The sequence below is a fragment of the Pseudophryne corroboree genome, chromosome 6 (genome assembly GCF_028390025.1).
Source record: "Pseudophryne corroboree isolate aPseCor3 chromosome 6, aPseCor3.hap2, whole genome shotgun sequence".
Classification (NCBI taxonomy): domain Eukaryota; kingdom Metazoa; phylum Chordata; class Amphibia; order Anura; family Myobatrachidae; genus Pseudophryne; species Pseudophryne corroboree.
In genome coordinates, this window is record NC_086449.1 from 531,152,169 (window position 1) to 531,178,841 (window position 26,673).

The 26,673-nt window shown below is 45.3% G+C and overlaps 1 protein-coding gene across 4 annotated transcripts in view; it reads right to left on the minus strand.

The window, feature by feature from the left end:
• VEZT (vezatin, adherens junctions transmembrane protein) overlaps positions 1-26,673 on the minus strand; it is a 173,882-nt gene that overhangs the window by 51,327 nt on the left and 95,882 nt on the right. For all 4 annotated transcript variants that reach the window (XM_063927598.1, XM_063927599.1, XM_063927601.1 and 1 more), the window contains exons 4-5: positions 8,614-8,789; positions 1,273-1,554 (exon numbers count right to left, since the gene is read on the minus strand). In XM_063927598.1, coding sequence (XP_063783668.1) covers positions 1,273-1,554; positions 8,614-8,789 — 458 coding nt within the window. The remainder of the gene's footprint in view (positions 1-1,272; positions 1,555-8,613; positions 8,790-26,673) is intronic.

Here is a 26,673-nt window from a genome sequence, read left to right on the forward strand (position 1 = left end):
TATTACGTCAGCCCCATTCTCCTAATGTTTACTTTGACAAAAAGCCATCTGATGTCCCTTAACTAACAGAAGTGGTTCCACAGTACCTCTTATTTTGAACATACATGATGTGGCAATGACTAAATGGCCTAGCCAATGCAATAGAATAGCATCTTACCTCTGCATTAGACATCAGTATGTTCCTGAGGCAGCACTCTAGAACCCCCCCTACAGGTTTAGGTACTACTTATGTAACAGGAAGAGGCATCCTTGCCATTTCCAATATATGCTGCATCCCCTAGTACTAGTATTACAGAGACCGACATTCAGAATCAGAGGACAGACATATTACATAGTAAGAATCTTCTATTGCTATGTCTCTATGTGACAAGTGAAATCAGTATAAAATGCATTAAAGCAGTTTTTCAGCTTGCCTGTACAATGGCTAAATTACTGCCATATTGCATCTGCAATTACTGTGATACGGCATCTGAAATTATGGATTTACTGCATCAGCAATTACTGCAATACTATATCTGCAATTACTGCAATACTGTATATGCAATTACTGCAATACCAATTACTGCAATACTGTATCTGGAATTATATTTGGATGTGACAGCACTGTACTTTTCTATAATATATTAGGATGTATTTTACTACATATAAACAAACAATATACAGTATTTCTAAAACTGTAAAAATTTCTAAACGACATCCTGCTAGGAGGAATCTAAACAGTAATTATTGCACAGGTACAAGACATCACAATATGGGCTGAAATCACTTAGCCACAAACTAAGTAGCAATTGGGAGCTGCAATTTGGGGTTTTTAACAACTTTTTAAACAATTTCTATACAAACAGATCACCAGAGAGACATTTTAATGTGCTCCAAAATACTGGAAACATTTGCCGATATACATTTTCTGGCCATCATTTTTCCATAATTTATAAAAGTTGGAAAAATCAACACATGTGACCCCATGTGACAGCCTACAATATTTTCCTTATGGCCACTAACAGCCTTCTACACTGTCCTGCTATCTTATTTACCCACTTTGTGGGGGTTCAGGAGGATTTTCCCCACTCTTTCATAAACTTGCCCTACTGTAGGTCGCACATGACAGAATTTACATCATTGTTGCAATGACCGTGGCTCCTTGCGTTTCTGATTGAATTGTGCAGGTATAAAAATATCCTACAAAGTGCGCATTAGTGTAAAACAGTATTCCACACTACGGAACTCACGGCTAATTGAATTCAGCCCTATTGATGAACTGAAAACACTTACAGAGTGAATCCTCGAGAAATAACTTCTGTCTCCTGGATCAGACGCAGAGATTTTCTCACTAGGTTGGTGAAGGCCCGGCTGTTAGCAACAGTCATTTCCAGCTGACCACAATATTTTTTTAATTTGACTTGCAGCCTGATTGCGCTCCATGTTCGCAGCACTCGCTGGACGGCAAAAATGGCAAAGAAAAGTAGGCTGGGTCCCCAGATGAAGAAGGAAGAGAAGTGCCATGATTTCAGTGCAGCCAGAGCACTGAGAAACGCAAACAACACAGACATATCCCTGGGAAAAGAATGGAAAATGAACAGTCAGTGCTCAAAGGCATTCAGTATAATCATATTATCAAAGTCGAATTTTTACCACAATGTAGAGAATTAAAAATAAAATGAAATTTTTTTATGCACTCTCCACATCTTTTGACATGGGCTAACATGGGGCCTTATTCTGATTTGGAAGTAAAGCAAAAAAAAAAAAAAAAAAAAGCAAAAAAAAAAAATGTATATATATATATATATATATATATATATATATATATATATATATATATTAATATTTTAATCTTTAACAAACCACAGGGTTTGTTCAGTATCAAACGGAATCTCCCCATTTGCCGCCGCAGTGAGGAAATGGGAACTGCATCTCAGTTATGCGAACGCCTCTGCGCGTTCGCAGCACGGTACAGGGCGGCGGCGGGCTTTGCAGGAAACTGTGACGCGGTGTTGGGCGAGCATGGCAAAGAAAATGGGGGCTGGTTCAGAGCGGACGCATGATGTCACACGCAGACACTGCGACCCAGAAAATGCACAGCCCGTCTGCAGAGGCAGGGGGCATCCATAACAATCGCATCGCTGCTGGGTATCTGCATTCTGGGCGGCCTTGCCCTGTGCTGGGCGGTCCCCAGCATGCGATTGCAGCCAGTTGCAGTTTTGCTAAAATAGAAAAACTGCAACTGAAACTGAATGAGGGCTCATATTTGTAATGCAGGGGGAGCCAATACATTTCTATTGTTTCTATGCACTGTAGATGCTGGCTGCTTTTGTATGTAGCCCACAAACGTTGGACAGTTTTATTTTTATACTTCAATTCAATTTCAGTTTGGACAAACTCCACCCAAATCTAAATCTCCATGCACTTATCACATCTGACCCACCTACAGTGCAACATGGTTTTGCCCAGGTGCAGTTACTTGTTTTACTTCCAAATCAGAATAAGGTCCATGGGCCTCAAACAAAATATCAAAAGGTGGATCTAGCCTAGGAGCACAGAACCACAATCAGAAGCCATAATAAACAGTGTTCACCACTCAATCATGCATGGACTTGCATCGACTTGCATGGACTTTCCTGGACGGATCATGCATCATTCAGGAAAAACCACATCACTGCTGGAGTGCTCCCAAAAGTGAACGCTAGCACTATACTATTCTGTGTTTCTACTACCATTAGTGATTCTTTACTGACATTATGAGGCAGGAGTTAGGGGTACTTAAAGAAACAACAATTTCAATCTTTTATGTATATGACCTAATTGGAGACAACATATCAGCTCTAGTTACAAAAGATGTTCACTTATTTTCCTGAACATCAAGTACGTCCAGTTAACCTACGTCTTGCAAAAACAACAGACAATGTGCAGAATAATAAGAATTTACTTACCGATAATTCTATTTCTCGGAGTCCGTAGTGGATGCTGGGGTTCCTGAAAGGACCATGGGGAATAGCGGCTCCGCAGGAGACAGGGCACAAAAAAGTAAAGCTTTTACCAGATCAGGTGGTGTGCACTGGCTCCTCCCCCCATGACCCTCCTCCAGACTCCAGTTAGGTACTGTGCCCGGACGAGCGTACACAATAAGGGAGGCAATTTGAATCCCGGGTAAGACTCATACCAGCCACACCAATCACACCGTACAACTTGTGATCTAAACCCAGTTAACAGTATGATAACAGAAAGAGCCTCTTAAAGATGGCTCCTTAACAATATAACCCGAATTTGTTAACAATAACTATGTACAGTATTGCAGATAATCCGCACTTGGGATGGGCGCCCAGCATCCACTACGGACTCCGAGAAATAGAATTATCGGTAAGTAAATTCTTATTTTCTCTATCGTCCTAAGTGGATGCTGGGGTTCCTGAAAGGACCATGGGGATTATACCAAAGCTCCCAAACGGGCGGGAGAGTGCGGATGACTCTGCAGCACCGAATGAGAGAATTCCAAGTCCTCTTTTGCCAGGGTATCAAATTTGTAGAATTTTACAAACGTGTTTTCCCCCGACCACGTAGCTGCTCGGCAGAATTGTAATGCCGAGACCCCTCGGGCAGCCGCCCAAGATGAGCCCACCTTCCTTGTGGAATGGGCCTTAACAGATTTAGGCTGTGGCAGGCCTGCCACAGAATGAGCAAGTTGAATTGTGTTACAAATCCAACGAGCAATCGTCTGCTTAGAAGCAGGGGCACCCAACTTGTTGGGTGCATATAGTATCAACAGCGAGTCAGATTTTCTGACTTCAGCCGTCCTTGAAATGTATATTTTTAAGGCTCTGACAACGTCCAACAACTTGGAGTCCTCCAAGTCGCCAGTGGCCGCAGGCACCACAATAGGTTGGTTCAGGTGAAACGCTGATACCACCTTAGGGAGAAAATGCGGACGAGTCCTCAGTTCTGCCCTATCCGAATGGAAGATTAGATAAGGGCTTTTATAAGATAAAGCCGCCAATTCAGATACTCTCCTGGCGGAAGCCAGGGCCAGTAACATAGTCACTTTCCATGTGAGATATTTAAAATCCACCTTTTTCAATGGTTCAAACCAATGGGATTTGAGGAAATCTAAAACTACATTTAGATCCCACGGTGCCACCGGAGGCACCACAGGAGGCTGTATATGCAGTACTCCTTTAACAAAAGTCTGTACCTCAGGAACTGAGGCCAATTCTTTTTGGAAGAATATTGACAGGGCCGAAATTTGAACCTTAATAGATCTCAATTTGAGACCCCTAGACAATCCTGATTGTAGGAAATGTAGGAAACGACCCAGTTGAAATTCCTCCGTCGGAACACTCCGATCCTCGCACCACGCGACATATTTTCGCCAAATGCGGTGATAATGTTTCGCGGTGACTTCCTTCCTTGCCTTAATCAAGGTAGGAATGACTTCTTCTGGAATGCCTTTCCCTTTTAGGATCTGGCGTTCAACCGCCATGCCGTCAAACGCAGCCGCGGTAAGTCTTGAAAGAGACAGGGACCCTGTTGTAGCAGGTCCCTTCTCAGAAGTAGAGGGCACGGGTCGTCCGTGACCAACTCTTGAAGTTCCGGGTACCAAGTCCTTCTTGGCCAATCCGGAGCCACTAGTATTTCTTACTCCTCCTCACTGTATAATCTTCAATACCTTTGGTATGAGAGGCAGAGGAGGAAACACATATACTGATTTGTACACCCAAGGTGTTACCAGTGCGTCCACAGCTATTGCCTGTGGATCTCTTGACCTGGCGCAATACTTGTCCAGTTTCTTGTTGAGGCGAGACGCCATCATGTCTACCATTGGTCTTTCCCAACAGTTTATTAGCATGTGGAAGACTTCTGGATGAAGACCCCCCTCTCCCGGGTGTATATCGTGTCTGCTGAGGAAGTCTGCTTCCCAGTTGTCCACGCCCGGGAAGAACACTGCTGACAGTGCTATTACGTGATTCTCCGCCCAGCGAAGAATCTTGGCAGCTTCTGCCATTGCACTCCTGCTTCTTGTGCCGCCCTGTCTGTTTACATGGGCGACCGCCGTGATGTTGTCCGACTGAATCAACACCGGTTTTCCTTGCAGGAGTGGTTCTGTGAATAGACTTTTCCAGGTTCGTCCATACCCCCTGGAAGTTTCTTCCTTGTGTGACTGCTCCCCAACCTCTCAGGCTGGCGTCCGTGGTCACCAGGATCAAATCCTGTATGCCGAATCTGCGGCCCTCCAATAGATGAGCCTTTTGCAACCACCACAGAAGATATACCCTTGTCCTTGGCGACAGGGTTATTCGCAGGTGCATCTGAGGATGCGACCCTGACCATTTGTCCAACAGATCCCTTTGGAAAATTCTTGCATGGAATCTGCCGAATGGAATTGCTTCGTAAAAAGCCACCATTTTTCCCAGGACTCTTGTGCATTGATGTACAGACACCTTTCCTGGTTTTAGGAGGTTCCTGACAGGTCGGATAACTCCTTGGCTTTTTCCTCGGGAAGAAAAACCTTTTTCTGAACCGTGTCCAGAATCATCCCTAGGAACAGCAGACGTATCGTCGGAAAACAGCTGCGATTCTTGGAATATTTAGAATCCAGTCGTGCCGTCGAAGAACTACTTTAGATAGTGCTCTTCCGACCTCCAACTGTTCTCTGGAACTTGCCCTTTTTAGGTCGTGCAAGTAAGGGATAATTTAGATGCCTTTTTTCTTTGAAGAAACATCTTTTCGGCCATTACCTTGGTAAAAAGGCCCGGGGTGCCGTGGATAATTCAAACGGCATCGTCTGAAACTGATATTGACAGTTCTGTACCACGAACCAGAGGTACCCTTGATGAGAAGGACAAATTTTGGACATGGAGGTAATCCTTGATGTCCAGGGACACCATATAGTCCCCTTTTTTCCGGTTCGCTATCACTGCTCTGAGTGACTTTATCTCGATTTGAACCTTTTATGTAAGTGTTCAAAACATTTTAGATTTAGACTATGTGTCACCAAGCCGTCTGGCTTCAGTACCACAATATAGTGTGGAAAAATAATACCCTTTTCCTTGTCGTAGGAGGGGTACTTTGATTATCACCTGCTGGATATACAGCTTGTGAATTGTTTCCAATGCTGCCTCCCTGTCGGAGGGAGCCGTTGGTAAAGCAGACTTCAGGAAGCTGCGAGGAGAAGATGTCTCGACTCTCCAATCTTTACCCCTGGGATAATACTCGTACGATCTAGGGGTCAACTTGCGAGTGATCCCACTGCGCCCTGAGACTCTTGAGACTACCCCCCCACCTTGAGTCCGCTTGCACGGCCCCAGCGTCATGCTGAGGACTTGGCAGACGCGGTGGAGGGCTTCTTTTCCTGGGAAAGGGCTGCCTGCTGCAGTCTACTTCCCTTACCTCTATGTCTGGGCAGATATGACTGGCCTTTTGCCTGCATGCCCTCATGGGAAAGGAAAGATTGAGGCTGAAAAGACGGTGTCTTTTTTAGCTGAGATGTAACTTGGGGTAAAAAAGGTTGGATTTCCCAGCTGTTGCTGTGGTCCCCAGGTCCGATGGACCGACCCCCAAATAACTCCTTCCCTTTATACAGCAATACTTCCATCTGCCGTATGGGATCTGTATCACCTGACCACTGTCGTGTCCCTGACATCTTCTGGGAGATATGGACAACGCACTTATCTTGATGCCAGAGAGCAAATATCCCTCTGTGCATCTCACATACATATATATAGAATGCATCCTATTAAATGCTCTACATGAATAAAATATTTTCAGTCAGGGAATCCGACCAAGCCAACCCAGCACTGCATCTCCAGGCTGATGGCGATCGCTGGTCGCAGTATAACCACCGTATGTGTGTATATACTTTTTAGGATATTTTTCCAGCTTCCTATCAGCTGGCTCCTTGAGGGCGGCCGTATCTGGAGACGGTAACGCCACTTGATAAGCGTGTGAGCGCCTTATCACCCTAAGGGGTGTTTCCCAACGTACCCTAATTTCTGGCGGGAAAGGGTATAACGCCAATATTTGCTATCGGGGTAACCCTACGCATCATCACACACTTCATTTTATTTTATCTGATTCAGGAAAAACTACAGGTAGTTTTTTCACTCCCACATAATACCCTTTCTTGTGGTACTTGTAGTATCAGAAACACGTAACACCTCCTTCATTGCCCTTAACGTGTGGCCCTAATGAGAAATACGTTTGTTTATTCACCGTCGACACTGTATTCAGTGTCCGTGTCTGTGTCTGTGTCGACCGACTGAGGTAAATGGGCGTTTTTAAAAACCCCTGACGGTGTTTCTGAGACGCCTGGACCGGTCCTAATAGATTGTCGGCCGTCTCATGTCGTCAACCGACCTTGCAGCGTGTTGACATTCTCACGTAATTCTCTAAATAAGCCATCCATTCCGGTGTCGACTCCCTAGAGAGTGACATCACCATTACAGGCAATTTCTCCGCCTCCTCACCAACATCGTCCTCATACATGTCGACACACACGTACCGACACACAGCACACACACCGGGAATGCTCTGACAGAGGACAGGACCCACTAGCCCTTTGGGGAGACAGAGGGAGAGTCTGCCAGCACACACCAAAAACGCTATAATTATATAGGGACAACCTTATATAAGTGTTTCTCCCTTATAGCATCTTTTATATATATACAATATCGCCAAAATCAGTGCCCCCCCTCTCTGTTTTAACCCTGTTTCTGTAGTGCAGTGCAGGGGAGAGCCTGGGAGCCTTCTCTCCAGCTTTTCTGTGAGAGAAAATGGCGCTGTGTGCTGAGGAGATAGGCCCCGCCCCTTTTTCGGCGGCCTCGTCTCCCGCTATTTTTGAAGTTAGGCAGGGGTTAAATATCTCCATATAGCCTCTGTGGGCTATATGTGAGGTATTTTTTGCCTCTAATAAGGTTTTTATTTGCCTCTCAGAGCGCCCCCCCCAGCGCTCTGCACCCTCAGTGACTGTTGTGTGAAGTGTGCTGAGAGGAAAATGGCGCACAGCTGCAGTGCTGTGCGCTACCTTTATGAAGACTCAGGAGTCTTCAGCCGCCGAATTTGGACCTCTTCTCTCTTCAGCGTCTGCAAGGGGGCCGGCGGCGCGGCTCCGGTGACCATCCAGGCTGTACCTGTGATCGTCCCTCTGGAGCTAGTGTCCAGTAGCCAAGCAGCAAATCCACTCTGCACGCAGGTGAGTTCACTACTTCTCCCCTAAGTCCCTCGTTGCAGTGATCCTGTTGCCAGCAGGACTCACTGTAAAGTAAAAAACCTAAGCTAAACTTTCTCTAAGCAGCTCTTTAGGAGAGCCACCTAGATTGCACCCTTCTCGTTCGGGCACAAAATCTAACTGGAGTCTGGAGGAGGGTCATGGGGGGAGGAGCCAGTGCACACCACCTGATCTGGTAAAAGCTTTACTTTTTTGTGCCCTGTCTCCTGCGGAGCCGCTATTCCCCATGGTCCTTTCAGGAACCCCAGCATCCACTTAGGACGATAGAGAAAATATAAAACGTGTTTCAAAGGGCCCTATCACAACAACCCCGCCTTCGAAACATAAAAGTACTGATAATGATTTTTCATAATAAAAGTAAGGCCTATTCAAATAGGAATCCATTGGCTGGACTGTACCAAATATTAGGTGTTGCTAGGGAGCGTAGAGTTGGAAGATGTTCTTTCTGTTGATTCTGGGTCTGACCAGCAGACAGGATCCCTGGGTCAAGCAACTCAATCAGCTCTACATCCTCCTGTATCAGGACTTCCTGCAGTAGGATTGAACGCAGGCCGTCCAGTCGGAACCCAATATCCTAACAAAGTTGAGAAAAAACAAAACAGATGGCCATTAATTAAGGGGAACGTATCAACCAAAGAGTGCATTTTACTTACATGCTCCTGAATGCTAGGTCATCTCCCTGATGATAATGGACTTCATCTGTAAACTACATATTATAATAATAATAATAATAATAATATTTATATAGTGCGTCACTCAAAGCTCATTTTACACACAGCATTCTGGCAAAAAGAAGTTTGACAAACTAATTTATTTATTTATTAGCAGTTTCTTATATAGCGCAGCATATTCCGTTGCACTTTACAACTAGAACAGTTATAGAACAAAACTGGGCAAAAATAGACATAGGAGGTAGGAAGACCCTGCTCTCAAGCTTACAATCTATAGGGAAATAGGTATTGATACACAAGGATAAAGCTAAGCAATGCCAAACCAACATTACTGTTACACATTGGAGGTATTTCAAATTAGTGGGATGTGCTGCAAAACATGGTCACGATGCTCAGCAGCACACATACTGTATGTGTCAGACGGTACTTGCAACATCCCAAGTTTTCTGCGCACCTCTAAGGGGTGTGAGGGGCAACTTGCAAAGTTGATACACCAACTATTTTATGGGACATGTAATCAATACTAAGATTTTCGCCCAGAAGATGGCAAACTGTAAGCATAACATATATACAGTATGGGTGGCATCCAATTAGCCATGGTAAATTATCAGGGGCTATCCAATTAGCCTCAATAAGACGGCGCGAGACGCGGCTTATTAGGGATTTTATTTCACCTACCTCAGGCAGGCGAAACCAAATCCCTGAAAGCAGCTTCCGGCCGCCAAAAACACACAGGTTTCATTGAACCTGTGTGTTTTCGGATGAATTTTTTTTTTCATTTTTATGGGCAATTCAATTGGATAACCTGTAAAAAAAAAAATATCGGTGAAACATTGGGAAAAACTTTTACCATGGCTAACTAGATACTGCCCAATGTCTCTATTTTTATTTTCACAACATAAAACAAAACAATAGGCTAAACAGTGTACAAGTACCAGCATATGTATGTTTTTCTACTACACATCACAACTACCATAATGGTCTGCAGGCTTCATATTAAAAAGAATACACTGGCATGGTAAGGGAAACGGGACAACCACCGATTGCAATTCAATATTTGATGTCCATGTTATACTAGCATAGAAATCAATCTTTATACTATGGGGGGTATCCTATTACTCGTGACCAATGACAGCGGCTAATTGTTTCACCGGGGGCTATCCAATTAACCCCGATAAGCCGACGCAAACTGAGGCTTATCAGGGATTTTGTTTCATCTGCCTCAGGCAGGTGAAGCCAAATACACAAAAGCAGCCACATTTTCATGCAAAAATTAGGCTGCGGCTGGCGAAAACACACAGGTTTCACTGAACCTGTTTGTATTTGTGAGAAAAAAATTTTTTTTTACGGGCTACCTAACTGGATAGCCTGTAAAAAAAAATTAAAAAAACATTATGAAAAACACTGGGAAAATGTAAGTTTTTCATACCCAATGTTTTATTGAGGGTAATTGGATACCTCCCATGGTGGCTTTAACAGTCATATGCTGATATTGTATAGATTTGTATGTAAGAACTCTATTTTAAAAAGTTAATCATAATTTGCTAAAGACTACTATTTGCGCTTATTTTATTTTTGAATGACATTTAAATTTTTGGTCTTTCAAGTACATTATGGGTAAGATCAAAACTACAACTATGATTGACATTAGCACAGTAATGTCACTTTAGACAATATATAGCTAACAGATGTCCCATCAATGCAGTGGGGACACCAATAACTCCCAGTGACAGGCCACTGCACATGGAAGTATATCAGGTAGGGGTGGACTGAGGTTACCCGGCGTATGCCAGGTTAATGTCCAGAGTTACTACTGCTTGTATGAAAATATGATAGAGATATATATATATATATATATATATATATAGGATCTGAGTGACTCTGACAAGGGCCAAATTGTGAGGACTAGATGACTGGGTCAGGGCATCTCCAAATCAGCAGGTATTGTGGGGTGTTTCTGGTATTCAGTAGTTAGTACCTACCAAGGGTGGAACCAGCGGCAGGGCTAGTCTGTCTGGCCCATTTCTACAGAAGAGCTACTGTAGCACAAATTGCTGAAAAAGTTAATACTGGTTATGATAGAATGGTGTCAGAACACATAGTAGATCGCAGCTTGTTGGTAGCCGCAGACCAGTCAGAGTACCCATGCTGACCCCTGTTCACTGCCAAAAGCTCCTGTAATGAGCAAATGAACTTCAGAACTGGACCTTGGAGCAGATGGCCTTGTCTGATGAAACGCGTTCTTTTTAAAATCATGTGGGTGGCCTGGTGCATGTGTATCATTTACCTGTGCTCTGGGCAATGTTCTGCTGGGAAACCCTGGGTCCTGCCATTCATGTTGATGTCGCTTTGACACATACTACCTACCTAAACATTGTTGCAGACAAAGTACACCCCTTCAGGACAACAGTATTTCTTCATGGCAGTTGCCTCTTTCACCAGGATAATGACCCTTGTCACACTGCAAAAGTTGTTCAGGAATGATTTTGAGGAACATGACAAAGGAGTCGATTCAATTCACTGACAGTTGAATAGCGCCGGCAGCGCTTTTCAATACAGCGACAAGTGACCCTCAATTGTCAGGGATTCTTCTCTCACCCCCGGGGGGGGGGGGCGAGTGAAGAAACCCGACAAAAGTGCAGCCGGCACGAGGCTGATTCGGTCGGGAATCAGCATCGCACCGGGGAGTTAAGTCGGAGAATGTCCGTTCTCCCGACAATTCAACCTGTTAAGTTGGCGAGAACGGGCCATCGCCGACTTAACTGGAGCTGAATTTAATAGCGCCGGGAGCTAATTCCCGGCACTATTCAGCTGTCAGTGAATTGAATCGACCCCAAAGAGTTCAAGTGTTGACTTTGGCCTCCAAATGCCCCCGATTTCAATCTGATCAAGCATCTGTGGCATATGCTGGAAAAACAAGCCTGAGCCATGGATGCCCCATTCACAATTTACAGGAATTATTGGATCTGCTGCGAACTTCTTGGTGCTAGATACCACAGGACACCTTCAGAGGTCTGGTGTACAGTAGGTCATGCCTCAACGGGTCAGAGTTGTTTTTGGCAGCCCCAGGGGAACCTACACAATATTAGTCAAGTGGTTTTATTGGCATGGCATATCCATGGAAGGGCCAGCATATGAGATTGAATAATCCTCTGCTGTTCCCTTTATTTAGCTCCTCCTCACAAGGTACATTGGCTCTAGACCAATGGTTCCCAAACTCTGTCCTCAAGGACCCCTAAAAGTCCAGATTTTAAGTATATCCATGCTTGGCCACAAGTGACTTAATTAGTATCTCAGTTACTTTGATTTAACCATCTGTGCTGAGCCATGGATTTCTTTAAAACATGGACTGTTAGGGGTTCTTGAGAATCGAGTTCAGGAACCACTGCTCTAGACAAACGACATGAAGAGGCACAGAGAAGTGAAGTACATTTTATACAAAGTTTTTAGTGGTTTAAAATGCATACATCTAAACTTAAATGAAGATAAAAGCATTGAACTCAACAGACTCATGGATCCTCTGCAACCTCGCTGCACCAGCTCACACACCATGCCCGCATCAGGTGCTTGAACCAAGCTGACGACCGTCACCAGGCGGTAAACTAGGGGAGAGATTAAATTACTGGGGGACGCGAGTACAGGGGAATATCAAAGCTGCAAGTGAGAATTGTTTTTCCCTTTGATATGGGATGCAGCAAAAACGGAAAATGGAATGGAATCCTTATATTGCTCTACTGAGATGGATCTGTCTGTCGATATATACTGTATACTTGTACTTCTTCATTAGGCCCCATTTTCAAATAAGTGGAGAAAAAAAAGGGAATATATGTAGACTTCATTAATTGTTTTACTTATTTTTCTAGTCTTGGTATTTTCTGTACCTGTAAAAAAGTTTTAGATAGGAAAACTAAATGTTTAACTTGCAAGAGCATTTTAAGTCCATAAATTATTCTAAAATAACTTAGGGGAGAATTCAATTAGCCGCGAGGTTTACCCAGCAACTAACTGCCAGCAAAAATCCGTGAGTGCTGTGAAAGACTATTCAATAAAACAGCCTTTTTCCTGCGCCGAAAAATCGTGATTCACAAGCGGAAACATACAGATTCTGCGTAAACTGAGAAATCAGTGTGTTTTTCCCCCCATGCATGACCGATTTTGTTTTTTATTGGTTCAGTCCGACCCTGGGGACTTGCACGTCTGTAAACCTTGCTAACTGAATAGGCCCGGCACGTCAATTAGTCGCGGGGTAAACCTTGCAGCTAATTGAATTCCCCCAATAGTGTATGATGAGCCGCTGCAGGGAAGAATATAGAGTAATGGAAGAAGACAGTGTAATATTCGACCTGAGAGCAGAGATTGCTTATTGCTAGAATATGAAGCAATACTGATTAGAAGACTAAATGCTGTTGTTAGGATTCCAAAATAGTTTTCTGTTTGTAGTTGTGTTTCCTAATGATTACGAACTGGTTTCAGCTTGCTGGATATGATTCACCAGCGATATGCGTGCCTACTAATACACAAGAAGCCACGTGAGCACAACGCACCAACATAGATCTCTGCAGAGAAAGTGCACTTTATGATTTTAAGACACTTCATTGTACATTGTTAGTTCTCATTATGCATGCTGATCCAATGTTTGCAACTGAAGTATTTTTTACATTTTTATAAAAGTTATAGCCAAAATATATAAATAACTCTTACATAATAGAAAAAAACATGTCGACATTTTGACCCTGTCGACATTTTGTACTGTGTACTTTTTTCATGTCGACCTAACGTCTGTCTAACATATGGTGTCTATTACGTGCAAGTGGGCACACCCCCTATTTGCATAGCCACGACCCCTTTTGGCCGCTTGTGACCCTAACGGATCCGCGCCCTGCCCGTCCCCTGGTGTGAACACTATGCTACCGAGAAAACAATTCAGTAATCAGGGTAAATAACTACAGATCTACATACAGAGGGGTATCCAATTAACCACAAATTATTTTCGGCTGAAAAAAAAAAAGGGGGGGGGGGTGTTATTTCCACGATTTTTGGCAATGGTCATTATCGGGCATTCCAACTGTAGCCTTTTTTTTTTTTTTTTTTTTTTTTAAAGCAAAAAAATTACCAATTTTTTGGGTGAAAACACACAGGATCCTGAATAAGTCCCAGGACAAGTGTTTTCTTGGGCAGGTGAAAAAAAATCCCTGTTAACTGCTGGCTAAAGGGGCTAATTGGATAGCCCCCGGGGAATCAATTATCAGCGGCTAATTGGATCTCACCCATAGTATTAAAACAAGAACTCCTATAAGAGCTACATAGTTCACATAAAAAGAGTAACCACAGTTATATAACAGATAAAGAAAATTAATGTGAACATTGGCACTCTAATATGGAACATCAGTGAAAATGTAATGAATGTGTAACCGCACTGGGCTAGGGGGAGATAAAACAGTGGTGTACTATCAGTTGTCTGAGAGGTGCTACAATCTGTTACATTACAGTGAGTGCACACACACTACAGGGGAGACACTTGGTCACTGATTTACATTTTGTTATCAGTTGGATTATTATGAAAGATTACAAACTATAAATTTTTCTATTTTTATGGGATTTATTGAATGCATTTGTATTGGTGATGGCATTGCAAAAAAGTATATCACACGCCCAAAGTATTGCTTACAATCACTGTATTGCATTGTTTTATTTCCCACATTAAATAGATATGAAATATATTTTATATGAATTTAGTCTTTTAGTTCATTTATATATGTTCTTTAGTTTTGTTGTGAAACTATTGTTGCGCCCGACACCATTATCTAATTATCTACATATTTATTTCGGCCTCTCTGTTATGACTGATTTGGTTACATTAATCTTCATCATCAGGAAAAGAAACATGGTAGGGTACAGTTAGTGTGGGTAAACACTGGCCGATATATCGCGGGTCCGTCGGCCAGTGTGTATGGGCGATATGTCTGTGAACTCCATCGTCTACCGATATATTGGTGTGTCGTTGTATGTGTAAAGGAGGTCGGCCGACCGTCCATACACATGCTGCGGCGGCCGGTGGTGACTGACAGCTGAACTAGGCGGGCGTGTGTACACGCCCGCCCAGTTCACAACGTCAGTCCCCGACGGATCGGGCAGTGTGTATGCACAGCACACTGCCCGATCCGTCCATAGATATAGCTGACGATCAATTGATCGGCAGATATATCTATCAGTGTGTACCCACCTTTAGTCAATGTTAAAAATTAAGAACATTGTCAAAGAACCTAAATTTCAAATAAAAAATAAACTGGACATTTTTATATATTCTGTATAGGCAACAGATGAAGCCAGGACTATTTCATATTTTGTTTGAAACGGTTTCTTGTAGACTTCATTGGCATAGACTAATATAATTCACATACAAGCAAGCAAATACAAACTCTGTGAGGTTTTATTAAGCTGATTTGTGCACATTTCATAACCTAGATTAGTAAAGAAAGGGTTTAAGATGCATACAAATCTATTACATACACATAAACATTATAAACATAAAGAAGCACACACATTCACAAAACAACATGAAACAAATGTGGCCACTCAGTGGTCAACATAAAGCGTAGGTGGCCTGCTAGAAGGAGACATTTGTGGGAACCAAGCATGCAATTTATGTTTACTTACACATATTAAAAGAATATTACACGTGGCCAGGAGTCTTTCTAAGGCAGTGCAGTGCTCAGGAATGTGCTGTTCCAACAACAGTAGTCACAGTCATCTGCTGCCCACAAAACTGAGACATCACCATCAGCTCCTACCAACAGTTTAGCAGTTCCCATCAGTGCCAAGGGTTCGTAGACATCCTATTGCCAGGATACTGCTTTACCGCCACTGGTTTTGAATAGTAGCATTCATCCATACAAAAGTCCTAAATCTTGACTTTTTTATTATGGGCTCCTAACCAGAGAGCAAGGCTCAGGATGATGTGTGTGCCTAGTTTAAAGGCACACTGACCCTATTATAGATTTTTCCTTGTATATATTAAGAAACAAATGTAGTTATAATAATATTCCCTTCATGTCATATTGCTTAATATTAAAATGTTAAACTGTTACAAGCGAGCCAAAGTTTTGTACCTGGCACAAATTCCTATAGCTCCTCCCAAGATGCTTCTGAAGGCTTGCTTATTTCACTTAGAATACAATAATAATAATAATAATAATAATAATAATAATATATACGTTATGGTAAGAACTTACCGTTGATAACGTGATTTCTCTTATGTCCACAGGTATCCACAGGATAACATTGGGATATTGTCGAGCGACAGCGAAAATGGCACCAACACGGTCACGAGCTTTCTGGCCTCCCAGGATGCATTGGGGCCTCCCCTATATAGTCCCGCTAGGGAGGCCAATCCCGGGGCATTTTTTCAATCCCGGGATTCGGGATTGAAAAATGCTCAATCCCGGGATTCCCGGGATCCCAGGATTGCAGTAGGGATCAGTGTAGGGAGCAGTGTAGGGAGCAGGGAAAGTATATGTGGAGGGAAGCAAGGCAGGGTGGATGTAGGGAGCAAGGGAGGGTGGGTGTAGGGAGCATGTAAGGAACAGGAAGGGAGGGTGGGTGTAGGGAGCAGCGGGAGAGTGGGAGTAAGGAGCAGCGGGAGAGTGGGAGTAGGGAGCAGCGGGAGGGTGGGAGTAGGGAGAAGCGGGAGAGTGGGTGTAGCGAGCAGAGGGAGGATGTCAGGAGCAGAGAGTGTGGGTGTAGGTAGCGAAGTTAAACACTTACGGGCAGGCCGCGGGCACCAGATATGGACACACACACTGACCGCGCTGGCAGCATTTCAAACGTAGCGCTGGCCGCCAGCCAGTCAGAACTGGCAGTCCGGCAGCCAATCAGGGGCCGCGGCTGCTGCCGCTCCCCTGATTGGCTGCCGGTCTGCCAGCTCTGATTGGCTGGCGGCCGGCGCTACGTTTTAAATGCCGCCAGCGCGGTCAGTACGTGTGTCCTTAGCTGATGTAACTCCCTCGCTGACAGCCGGGCAGCGCTGAGCTATAGTGCTCAGCGCTGTCCGGCAAAACTGAGCATGCGCACTCTAATCCCGTGAATCCCGGGATTGGAGGCTCCAATCCCGGGATTCAAATCCCGGCATTTTTGGGCCCAAATCCCGGGATCCCGCCGATCCCGATCCCGGGATTGGCCTCCCTAAGTCCCGCCCACTGACTCAGTCAGATCAGTTCTTTCCACAGCGATTTTAGGCAGGAACATTAGGTAGAGACCTGTACAGGCGATAAGAACACACATGCACACCCTTCCATACAAGAAGGAAGAGGTTTTAGTAATTGTCTAGATCCTCAAATCAGATGCGTCAGGGTGGGATCCCTGTGGATACCTGTGGACATAAGAGAAATCACGTTATCAACGGTAAATTCTTACCATAACGTATATTTCTCTGGCTGGGTCCACAGGATTATCCACAGGATAACATTGGGATTCCCAAAGCCATTTTAGTGGTTGGGACGCTCCTGATTGCATAGGAGGACCTTCCGCCCGAAGTCTGCGTCATGAGAGGCAAAAGTGTCCAAGGCATAATGTCTGATGTATGTGTTTATGGAAGACCATGTGGCTGCCCTACATATCTGTTCTGCTGATGCACCCTGTTGTGCTGCCCAAGAAGGACCTACCTTACGTGTAGAGTGTGCAGAGACATTAGCCGGAATAGGGAGATCTGAATGAGAATAAGCTTCAGATATTACCATTCGGAGCCATCTCGCCAGCGTCTGTTTACTAGCAGGCCATCCTCTTCTATGGAATCCATAGAGGATGAAGAGGGAATATGTTTTCCTGATGGCACTAGTACGATCTATGTAGATTTTTAAAGCCCGGACCACGTCCAGCGACGCTTCTCCCGCAGATAGTCCAGATACCTGAAAGGCTGGGACTACAATCTCTTCATTCAGGTGAAACTTTGACACCACCTTTGGAAGATAACTAGATCTCGTTCTGAGAACTGCTCTGTCTGGAAAAAAACTTAGGAAAGGAGACTTACAAGATAATGCTCCTAAATCTGACACTCTTCTGGCTGACGCCATTGCCAGTAAAAAAAGAACTTTAACCGTTAACCACTTAAGATCTGTTCTCTCAAGTGGTTCAAACAGAGGACCCTGGAGAAATTTAAGAACTAAATTCAAATCCCAGGGAGCTGCCGGAGGAACAAATGGAGGTTGAATATGTACTACTCCTTGGAAAAACGTACGTACATCCTGTAGGTCAGCAATCTTCTGCTGAAACCATACAATCAACGCTGAGACTTGCACCCTCAAGGAAGCAACCTTCAACCCTTTATCCAATCCTGCCTGCAGGAAATCCAAAATCCTAGCTACTTTAAAAGATCTCGGATTGTAATTTTTTCCAGAACACCAATGAGTATAGGCTTGCCATATTCTATGATACACACGGGCCGAAGAAGGCTTTCTTGCTCTAAGCATGGTTTGGATTACTTGCTTTGAAAATCCTTTAGCCTCTAAGATAGAGGTTTCAACAGCCACGCCGTCAAAGACAGGCGATCCAGATGACTGTGGCAACAAGGACCCTGCATTAATAGATCTGGACGTTGAGGGAGCAGTATCGGTGCTTCCACGGACATTCTCAACAGATCTGTGTACCAATGCCTTCTTGGCCAAGCTGGAGCTATTAGAATGATTGCTCCTTTTGCCTGTTTCATCTTTATCACTACTCTGGGTAACAGAGATATTGGAGGGAACAGATACGCCAGCTGAAACCTCCATTCTACTGACAGTGCGTCTACCAGGACCGCTCCTGGGTCCCTTGTTCTTGACCCGTACCTCAGAACTTTGTTGTTTAGACGAGACGCCATAAGGTCTATCTCCGGTAGACCCCATTTGTTCACCAGTGTCTGAAACACTTCTGGGTGTAGTGCCCATTCGGTTTCCTGAATGGTGTGCAGACTGAGAAAATCCACTTCCCAATTTAGTACACCCGGGACAAATACTGCTGACAATACCGGGAGATGGAGTTCTGCCCATTTTAGAATGGGGGTTACTTCCTCCATCAGACTCTTGCTGTGAGTTCCTCCTTGATGATTGAGGTATGCTACTGCCGTCGCATTGTCTGAGCGGATCTGGACTGGTCTTCCTTGTAGATTGTCCTTTGCCTGAACCAGAGCCAAGTAAATGGCTCTTATTTCTAACAGATTTATTGGCAGGCGACTTTCCCTTGCGGTCCATTTTCCCTGGAACCATAGGCTTCCGAGTACCGCCCCCCAGCCTTGCAGGCTGGCATCTGTTGTCAGGACTTGCCACTCTTTTATCCAAAAGGGTCTCCCCTTGTTTAAATGGTCTGTCTATAGCCACCATGCTAGAGACCTTTTTACATTTAGTGGAATCTTTATCATATGCTTCTTTATCTTTTGATGATTTCCGTTCCATTTGGTCAAAATGAGATGCTGCAACGGTCTGGAGTGGAATTGCGCATATTTCACCATGTCGAAGGTTGATACCATCAGACCCAACAGTCGCATTGCTGCATGGACTGACATTGTCTGGGCTTGCAACGCTTCCTGAGCTATGACCTGCACCTTGACTATTTTTTTCTCTGGTAAGAGAACTTTCTGTAGGTCTGAATCCAATATGGCTCCCAAATGAACCATCCGCTGTGACGGATTCAGGGACGACTTCTCCCTATTTATGAGCCACCCGTGTCTCTGTAAACAAACTATCGTCTGTTGGAGATGGCTCAACAGTAAATCTTGCGACTGTGCTAAGATTAATAGGTCGTCTAGGTATGGGAATATTCTTATCCCTGGTTTGCGCAGACAAGCTGCCATAACCACCATGATCTTGGTAAACACCCTGGGTGCTGTAGCTAGCCCGAAGGGCAGAGCTTGGAACTGGAAGTGTTACTTGAGGATGGCAAACCTGAGGTAACACTGATGTGATAGTGCTATAGGCACATGTAGGTAAGCATCCCGTACATCCAGAGATACCATGTAGTCTCCCGGTTCCATAGCCAACATTATGGAGCGTAACGTCTCCATGTGGAACTTCGGGATCCATATGTAGTTGTTCAACATTTTTAGATTTAGAATTGGTCGATATGACCCATTTGGTTTCTGGATTAGAAATAGATTGGAGTAATACCCCTGTCCCTTTTGTGATGGAGGTACTGGGACAACCACACCTGACTGCAGTAATTTTTGGACTGCTTCTTGCAGGGCATTGGCCTTCGACTCTATACGAGACGGGCTGGTGCAAAAAAATCTTTGAGAAGGCTGCCTCCTGAATGGGAACCCATACCCCTGAGATACTACCTTCTGCACCCAGGCATCTGTTGTTGACTGTTGCCATATGTGTGCAAATTGAAGGAGTCGGCCCCCAACCCTGGAATCCTCCAGGCGGAGGCCCGTCTCTTCAGGCTGAGGGTTTCTGTTCAGGTTTGGAAGCTGGCTTCTTGCTAGCCCACTGCTTCCTACCCCTGGATTTAAACTGGGGTTGCTTAGGCTCCTCTTTAGCTTTCGCTTTGCCAACGAAAAGAGCGAAATTTTAAACCCTTGGACTTAGGGTTATAAGCAGCCGGAAATCTGACCTTTTTCGATTCAGCCTCTGATTCTAAGATATCCGATAAAGGTTTTCCAAATAATATATTACCGACAAAAGGCAATGCTTCCAATTCTTTCTTGGATTCCGCATCCGCCTTCCAGGTATGTAGCCAAACTGCTCTGCGAGCGACTACTGTCAAGGCTGAAGCTTTAGAAACAACAGTGCCTACATCAATTGCTGCTTCTTCCAAATGCTGGGCAGATTGTCTTAAACGGCAAAAACGATCCTCTTGCTCCCTAGTAGGAGACGGGATGTCATTCTCTAGTTCCTCTATCCATTCGCCCATTGCCTTTGCTACCCAGGCCGAAGCTATAGCAGGTCTTACCACTGCTCCCACAAGAGAAAAAATATTTTTCAATAGGCTCTCTACCCTTCTGTCTGTGACATCATTCAATGAGGTAGATGACAGTGGTAAAGCAGATTTATGCACGAGTCGCAGAACATGTGCATCTACTTTTGGAGGAACTTCTCTCTTCGAACAATCCACAGCAGGAAATGGATAATAAGAATCCCATCTCTTAGGAATCTTATACTTTTTACTGGGCGCTGCCCAAGACTCATCCATCATTTCCGTCAACTCATCTGACGCTGGAAATTCAGCTTTCACTGATTTTGTTTGTTTAAATACAGGTGCTTTTGCTTTTAACACTGTCTTGGCTGGCTCTTCCAAAGAAAGCACAGCCTTCACGGCATTAATAAGTTCAGCTACATCTTCTGAACTAAAGCTCTGTGACTGATCATCATACGGAGTTGAATCTATTGTTTCCGCATCATCATCCGATGTATCATCTTGTGTAGACTGCCATCCAGACGTATCTGTCTTAGTCTTACCTGCCCCTTGGTTGCTTGTAGAAGCTACTGGAACCAAACCATAGGAAGGGAGCTGCATGTATGGGTTCATAGTGTAACCTAACCCTTGAGGTGGTGCTACAGGAGCTAACCTGTCCGCTATTGAAGACAGAGTCTTTGCGAACATATTCCATGGTGGCTCTACTGGAGGTTGAACTAACTCCTGTTTTTTACTTCGCTGAAAAGCGAAACAGTTTGCACACAAACCCTCATAAGTGACCAATTGATCCATATCAATTACCCCTGACTTACAAGATAAGCATGTTAGGGCTGTAGGAGTGCTTGATAAATTCTCCTCATCACTTTTTCCGCTCACAGACATGGTATTAATCCGTTATTGACTACACAATTTTGTGACTGAGAATCACCCTATATGTCAGTATATAGAGGTGAGATCAATCTGACCACAGTGCACCTGATTTAAGGGTCAGAACAGGACTGACATTACACAGAAAAGTCAGCACACATACTAGCAGTCAGTCACATGTTAAAGCATTAGACATTGTCATATGAGAATACAACTTCCATAATAACTTAAACATAAGTAGGAAAATTGTACTTCTGTTTTAACTGGTTCTAATTTCAACATAACATGCAGAAAACACAGTAATATACAGGTCTCATATGCAATAGGTACTAAAAAAATAAGAATTTACTCACCGGTAATTCTATTTCTCGTAGTCCGTAGTGGATGCTGGGAACTCCGTAAGGACCATGGGGAATAGACGGGCTCCGCAGTAGACTGGGCACTCTAAGAAAGAATTAGGACTACTGGTGTGCACTGGCTCCTCCCTCTATGCCCCTCCTCCAGACCTCAGTTAGGGAAACTGTGCCCGGAAGAGCTGACACAATAAGGAAAGGATTTGGAATCCCGGGTAAGACTCATACCAGCCACACCAATCACACCGTACAACTCGTGATACTATACCCAGTTAACAGTATGAATAACAACTGAGCCTCACGAACAGATGGCTCATAACAATAACCCTTTAGTTAGGCAATAACTATATACAAGTATTGCAGACAATCCGCACTTGGGATGGGCGCCCAGCATCCACTACGGACTACGAGAAATAGAATTACCGGTGAGTAAATTCTTATTTTCTCTGACGTCCTAGTGGATGCTGGGAACTCCGTAAGGACCATGGGGATTATACCAAAGCTCCCAAACAGGCGGGAGAGTGCGGATGACTCTGCAGCACCGAATGAGCAAACTCAAGGTCCTCCTCAGCCAGGGTATCAAACTTGTAGAATTTTGCAAACTTGTTTGATCCCGACCAGGTAGCAGCTCGGCAAAGTTGTAAAGCCGAGACCACTCGGGCAGCCGCCCAAGAAGAGCCCACCTTCCTCGTGGAATGGGCTTTAACTGATTTAGGATGCGGCAGTCCAGCCGCAGAATGTGCAAGTTGAATCGTGGAGCAGATCCAGCGAGCAATAGTCTGCTTAGAAGCAGGAGCACCCAACTTGTTGGGTGCATGCAGGATAAACAGCGAGTCAGTCTTTCTGACTCTAGCCGTCCTGGAAACATAGATTTTCAGGGCCCGGACTACGTCCAGCAACTTGGAAGCCTCCAAGTCCGGAGTAGCCGCAGGCACCACAATAGGTTGGTTCAAATTAAACGCTGATACCACCTTAGGGAGGAATTGGGGACGCGTCCTCAATTCTGCTCTGTCCATATGGAAGATCAGATAGGGGCTTTTACAGGACAAAGCCGCCAATTCTGATACCCGCCTAGCCGAAGCCAAGGCCAAAAGCATGACCACTTTCCACGTGAGATATTTTAATTCCACGGTCTGAAGTGGCTCAAACCAATGTGATTTTAGGAAATCCAACACAACGTTGAGATCCCAAGGTGCCACTGGGGGCACAAAAGGGGGCTGAATATGCAGCACTCCCTTAACAAACGTCGGAACTTCAGGCAGTGAAGCCAGTTCTTTTTGAAAGAAAATAGACAGGGCTGAAATCTGGACTTTAATGGATCCCAATTTTAGGCCCATAGTCACTCCTGACTGTAGGAAGTGCAGAAATCGACCCAGCTGAAATTCTTCTGTGGGGGCCTTCATAGCCTCACACCAAGCAACATATTTTCGCCATATGCGGTGATAATGCTTCGCTGTTACATCTTTCCTAGCTTTTATCAGCGTAGGAATGACCTCAACCGGAATGCCCTTTTCCATCAGGATCCGGCGTTCAACCGCCATGCCGTCAAACGCAGCCGCGGTAAGTCTTGGAACAGACAGGGCCTCTGCTGTAGCAGGTCCAGTCTGAGAGGCAGAGGCCAAGGGTCCTCTGAGATCATTTCTTGCAGTTCCGGGTACCAAGTCCTTCTTGGCCAATCCGGAACGATGAGTATAGTTCTTACTCCTCTCTTTCTTATTATCCTCAGCACCGACTGGTACACCCACGGTGTCACTAGAGCGTCCACAGCTATCGCCTGAGGGTCCCTTGACCTGGCGCAATATCTTTTTAGCTTTTTGTTTAGGCGGGACGGCATCATATCCACCTGTGGCCTTTCCCAACGGTTTACAATCAGTTGGAAGACTTCTGGATGAAGTCCCCACTCTCCCGGGTGGAGGTCGTGCCTGCTGAGGAAGTCTGCTTCCCAGTTGTCCACTCCCGGAATGAACACTGCTGACAGTGCTATCACGTGATTTTCCGCCCATCGGAGAATCCTTGTGGCTTCTGCCATCGCCATCCTGCTTCTTGTGCCGCCCTGTCGGTTTACATGGGCGACCGCCGTGATGTTGTCTGACTGAATCAGCAACGGCTGGTTTTGAAGCAGGGGTCTTTCCTGACTTAGGGCATTGTAAATGGCCCTTAGTTCCAGAATATTTATGTGTAGGGAAGCCTCCTGACTCGACCATTGTCCTTGGAAGTTTCTTCCCTGCGTGACTGCCCCCCAACCTCGGAGGCTTGCATCCGTGGTCACCAGGACCCAGTCCTGTATGCCGAATCTGCGGCCCTCTAGAAGATGAGCACTCTGCAGCAACCACAGCAGAGACACCCTGGCCCTCGGGGACAGGGTGATCAGCCGATGCATCTGAAGATGCGATCCGGACCACTTGTCTAACAGATCCCACTGAAAGATCCTTGCATGGAACCTACCGAATGGAATTGCTTCGTAAGAAGCTACCATCTTTCCCAGGACTCGCGTGCAGAGATGCACAGACACCTGTTTTGGTTTCAGGAGGTCTCTGACCAGAGATGACAACTCCTTGGCCTTCTCCTCCGGGAGAAACACCTTCTTCTGTTCTGTGTCCAGAATCATACCCAGGAACAGCAGACGCGTCGTAGGAACCAGCTGCGACTTTGGAATATTCAGAATCCAGCCGTGCTGTTGTAGCACTGCCTGAGATAGTGCTACTCCGACCAACAACTGCTCCCTGGACCTTGCCTTTATAAGGAGATCGTCCAAGTATGGGATAATTATAACTCCCTTCTTTCGAAGGAGTATCATCATTTCGGCCATTACCTTGGTAAATACCCTCGGTGCCGTGGACAGACCAAACGGCAACGTCTGGAATTGGTAATGGCAGTCTTGTACCACAAAACGGAGGTACACCTGGTGAGGTGGGTAAATGGGGACATGCAGGTACGCATCCTTGATGTCCAGCGATACCATGTAATCCCCTTCTTCCAGGCTTGCAATAACCGCCCTGAGCGATTCCATTTTGAACTTGAACCTTCTTATATAAGTGTTCAAGGATTTTAAATTTAGAATGGGTCTCACCGAACCGTCTGGTTTCGGTACCACAAACATTGTGGAATAGTAACCCCGTCCCTGTTGAAGGAGGGGAACTTTTATTATCACCTGCTGGAGGAACATCTTGTGAATTGCCGCCAGCACTACCTCCCTGTCCGGGGGAGTAGCTGGCAAGGCTGATTTGAGGTAACGGCGAGGGGGAGACGTCTCGAATTCCAGCTTGTATCCCTGAGATACCACTTGTAGAACCCAGGGATCCACCTGTGAGCGAACCCACCGGTCGCTGAAGTTCCGGAGACGGGCCCCCACCGCACCTGGCTCCACCAGTGGAGCCCCAGCGTCATGCGGTGGATTTAGTGGAAGCAGGGGAGGATTTCTGTTCTTGGGAACTGGCTGTATGGTGCAGCTTTTTCCCTCTACCCCTGCCTCTGGGCAGAAAGGACGCGCCTTTAACCCGCTTGCCTTTCTGGGGTCGAAAGGACTGTACCTGATAATACGGTGCTTTCTTTGGCTGTGAGGGAACCTGGGGTAAAAATGTCGACTTCCCAGCTGTCGCTGTGGAAACGAGGTCCGAGAGACCATCCCCAAACAATTCCTCACCCTTGTTAGGCAAAACCTCCATGTGCCTTTTAGAATCCGCATCACCTGTCCACTGCCGAGTCCATAATACTCTCCTGGCAGAAATGGACATTGCATTTATTCTAGATGCCAGCCGGCAAATATCCCTCTGTACATCTCTCATGTATAAGACTACGTCCTTAATATGCTCTATGGTTAGCAATATAGTGTCCCTGTCAAGGGAATCAATATTAGCAGACAGGGAATCAGACCACGCTGCTGCAGCACTGCACATCCATGCTGAAGCAATAGCAGGTCTCAGTATAGTACCTGAGTGTGTATATACAGACTTCAGGATAGCCTCCTGCTTTCTATCTGCAGGCTCCTTTAAGGCGGCCGTATCCTGAGACGGTAGTGCCACCTTTTTTGACAAGCGTGTGAGCGCTTTATCCACCCTCGGGGATGTCTCCCAACGTACCCTGTCCTCTGGCGGGAAAGGGTACGCCATTAGTAACTTTTTAGAAATCACTAGTTTTTTATCAGGGGAAGCCCAAGCTTCTTCACACACTTCATTTAACTCATCTGAAGGGGGAAAAACCACTGGTTGCTTTTTCTCCCCAAACATAATACCCTTTTTAGTGGTACCTGGGTTAATGTCAGAAATGTGCAACACATTTTTCATTGCCGTAATCATGCAACGGATAGCCCTAGTGGAATGTACATTAGTCTCGTCGTCGTCGACACTGGAGTCAGACTCCGTGTCGACATCTGTGTCTGCCATCTGAGGTAGCGGGCGTTTTTGAGCCCCTGATGGCCTTTGAGACGCCTGGGCAGGCACTGGCTGAGAAGCCGGCTGTCCCACAGCTGTTATGTCATCGAACCTTTTATGTAAGGAGTTGACACTGTCGGTTAATACCTTCCACATATCCATCCACTCTGGTGTCGACCCCGCAGGGGGTGACATCACATTTATCGGCACCTGCTCCGCCTCCACATAAGCCTCCTCATCAAACATGTCGACACAGCCGTACCGACACACCGCACACACACAGGGAATGCTCTGACTGAGGACAGGACCCCACA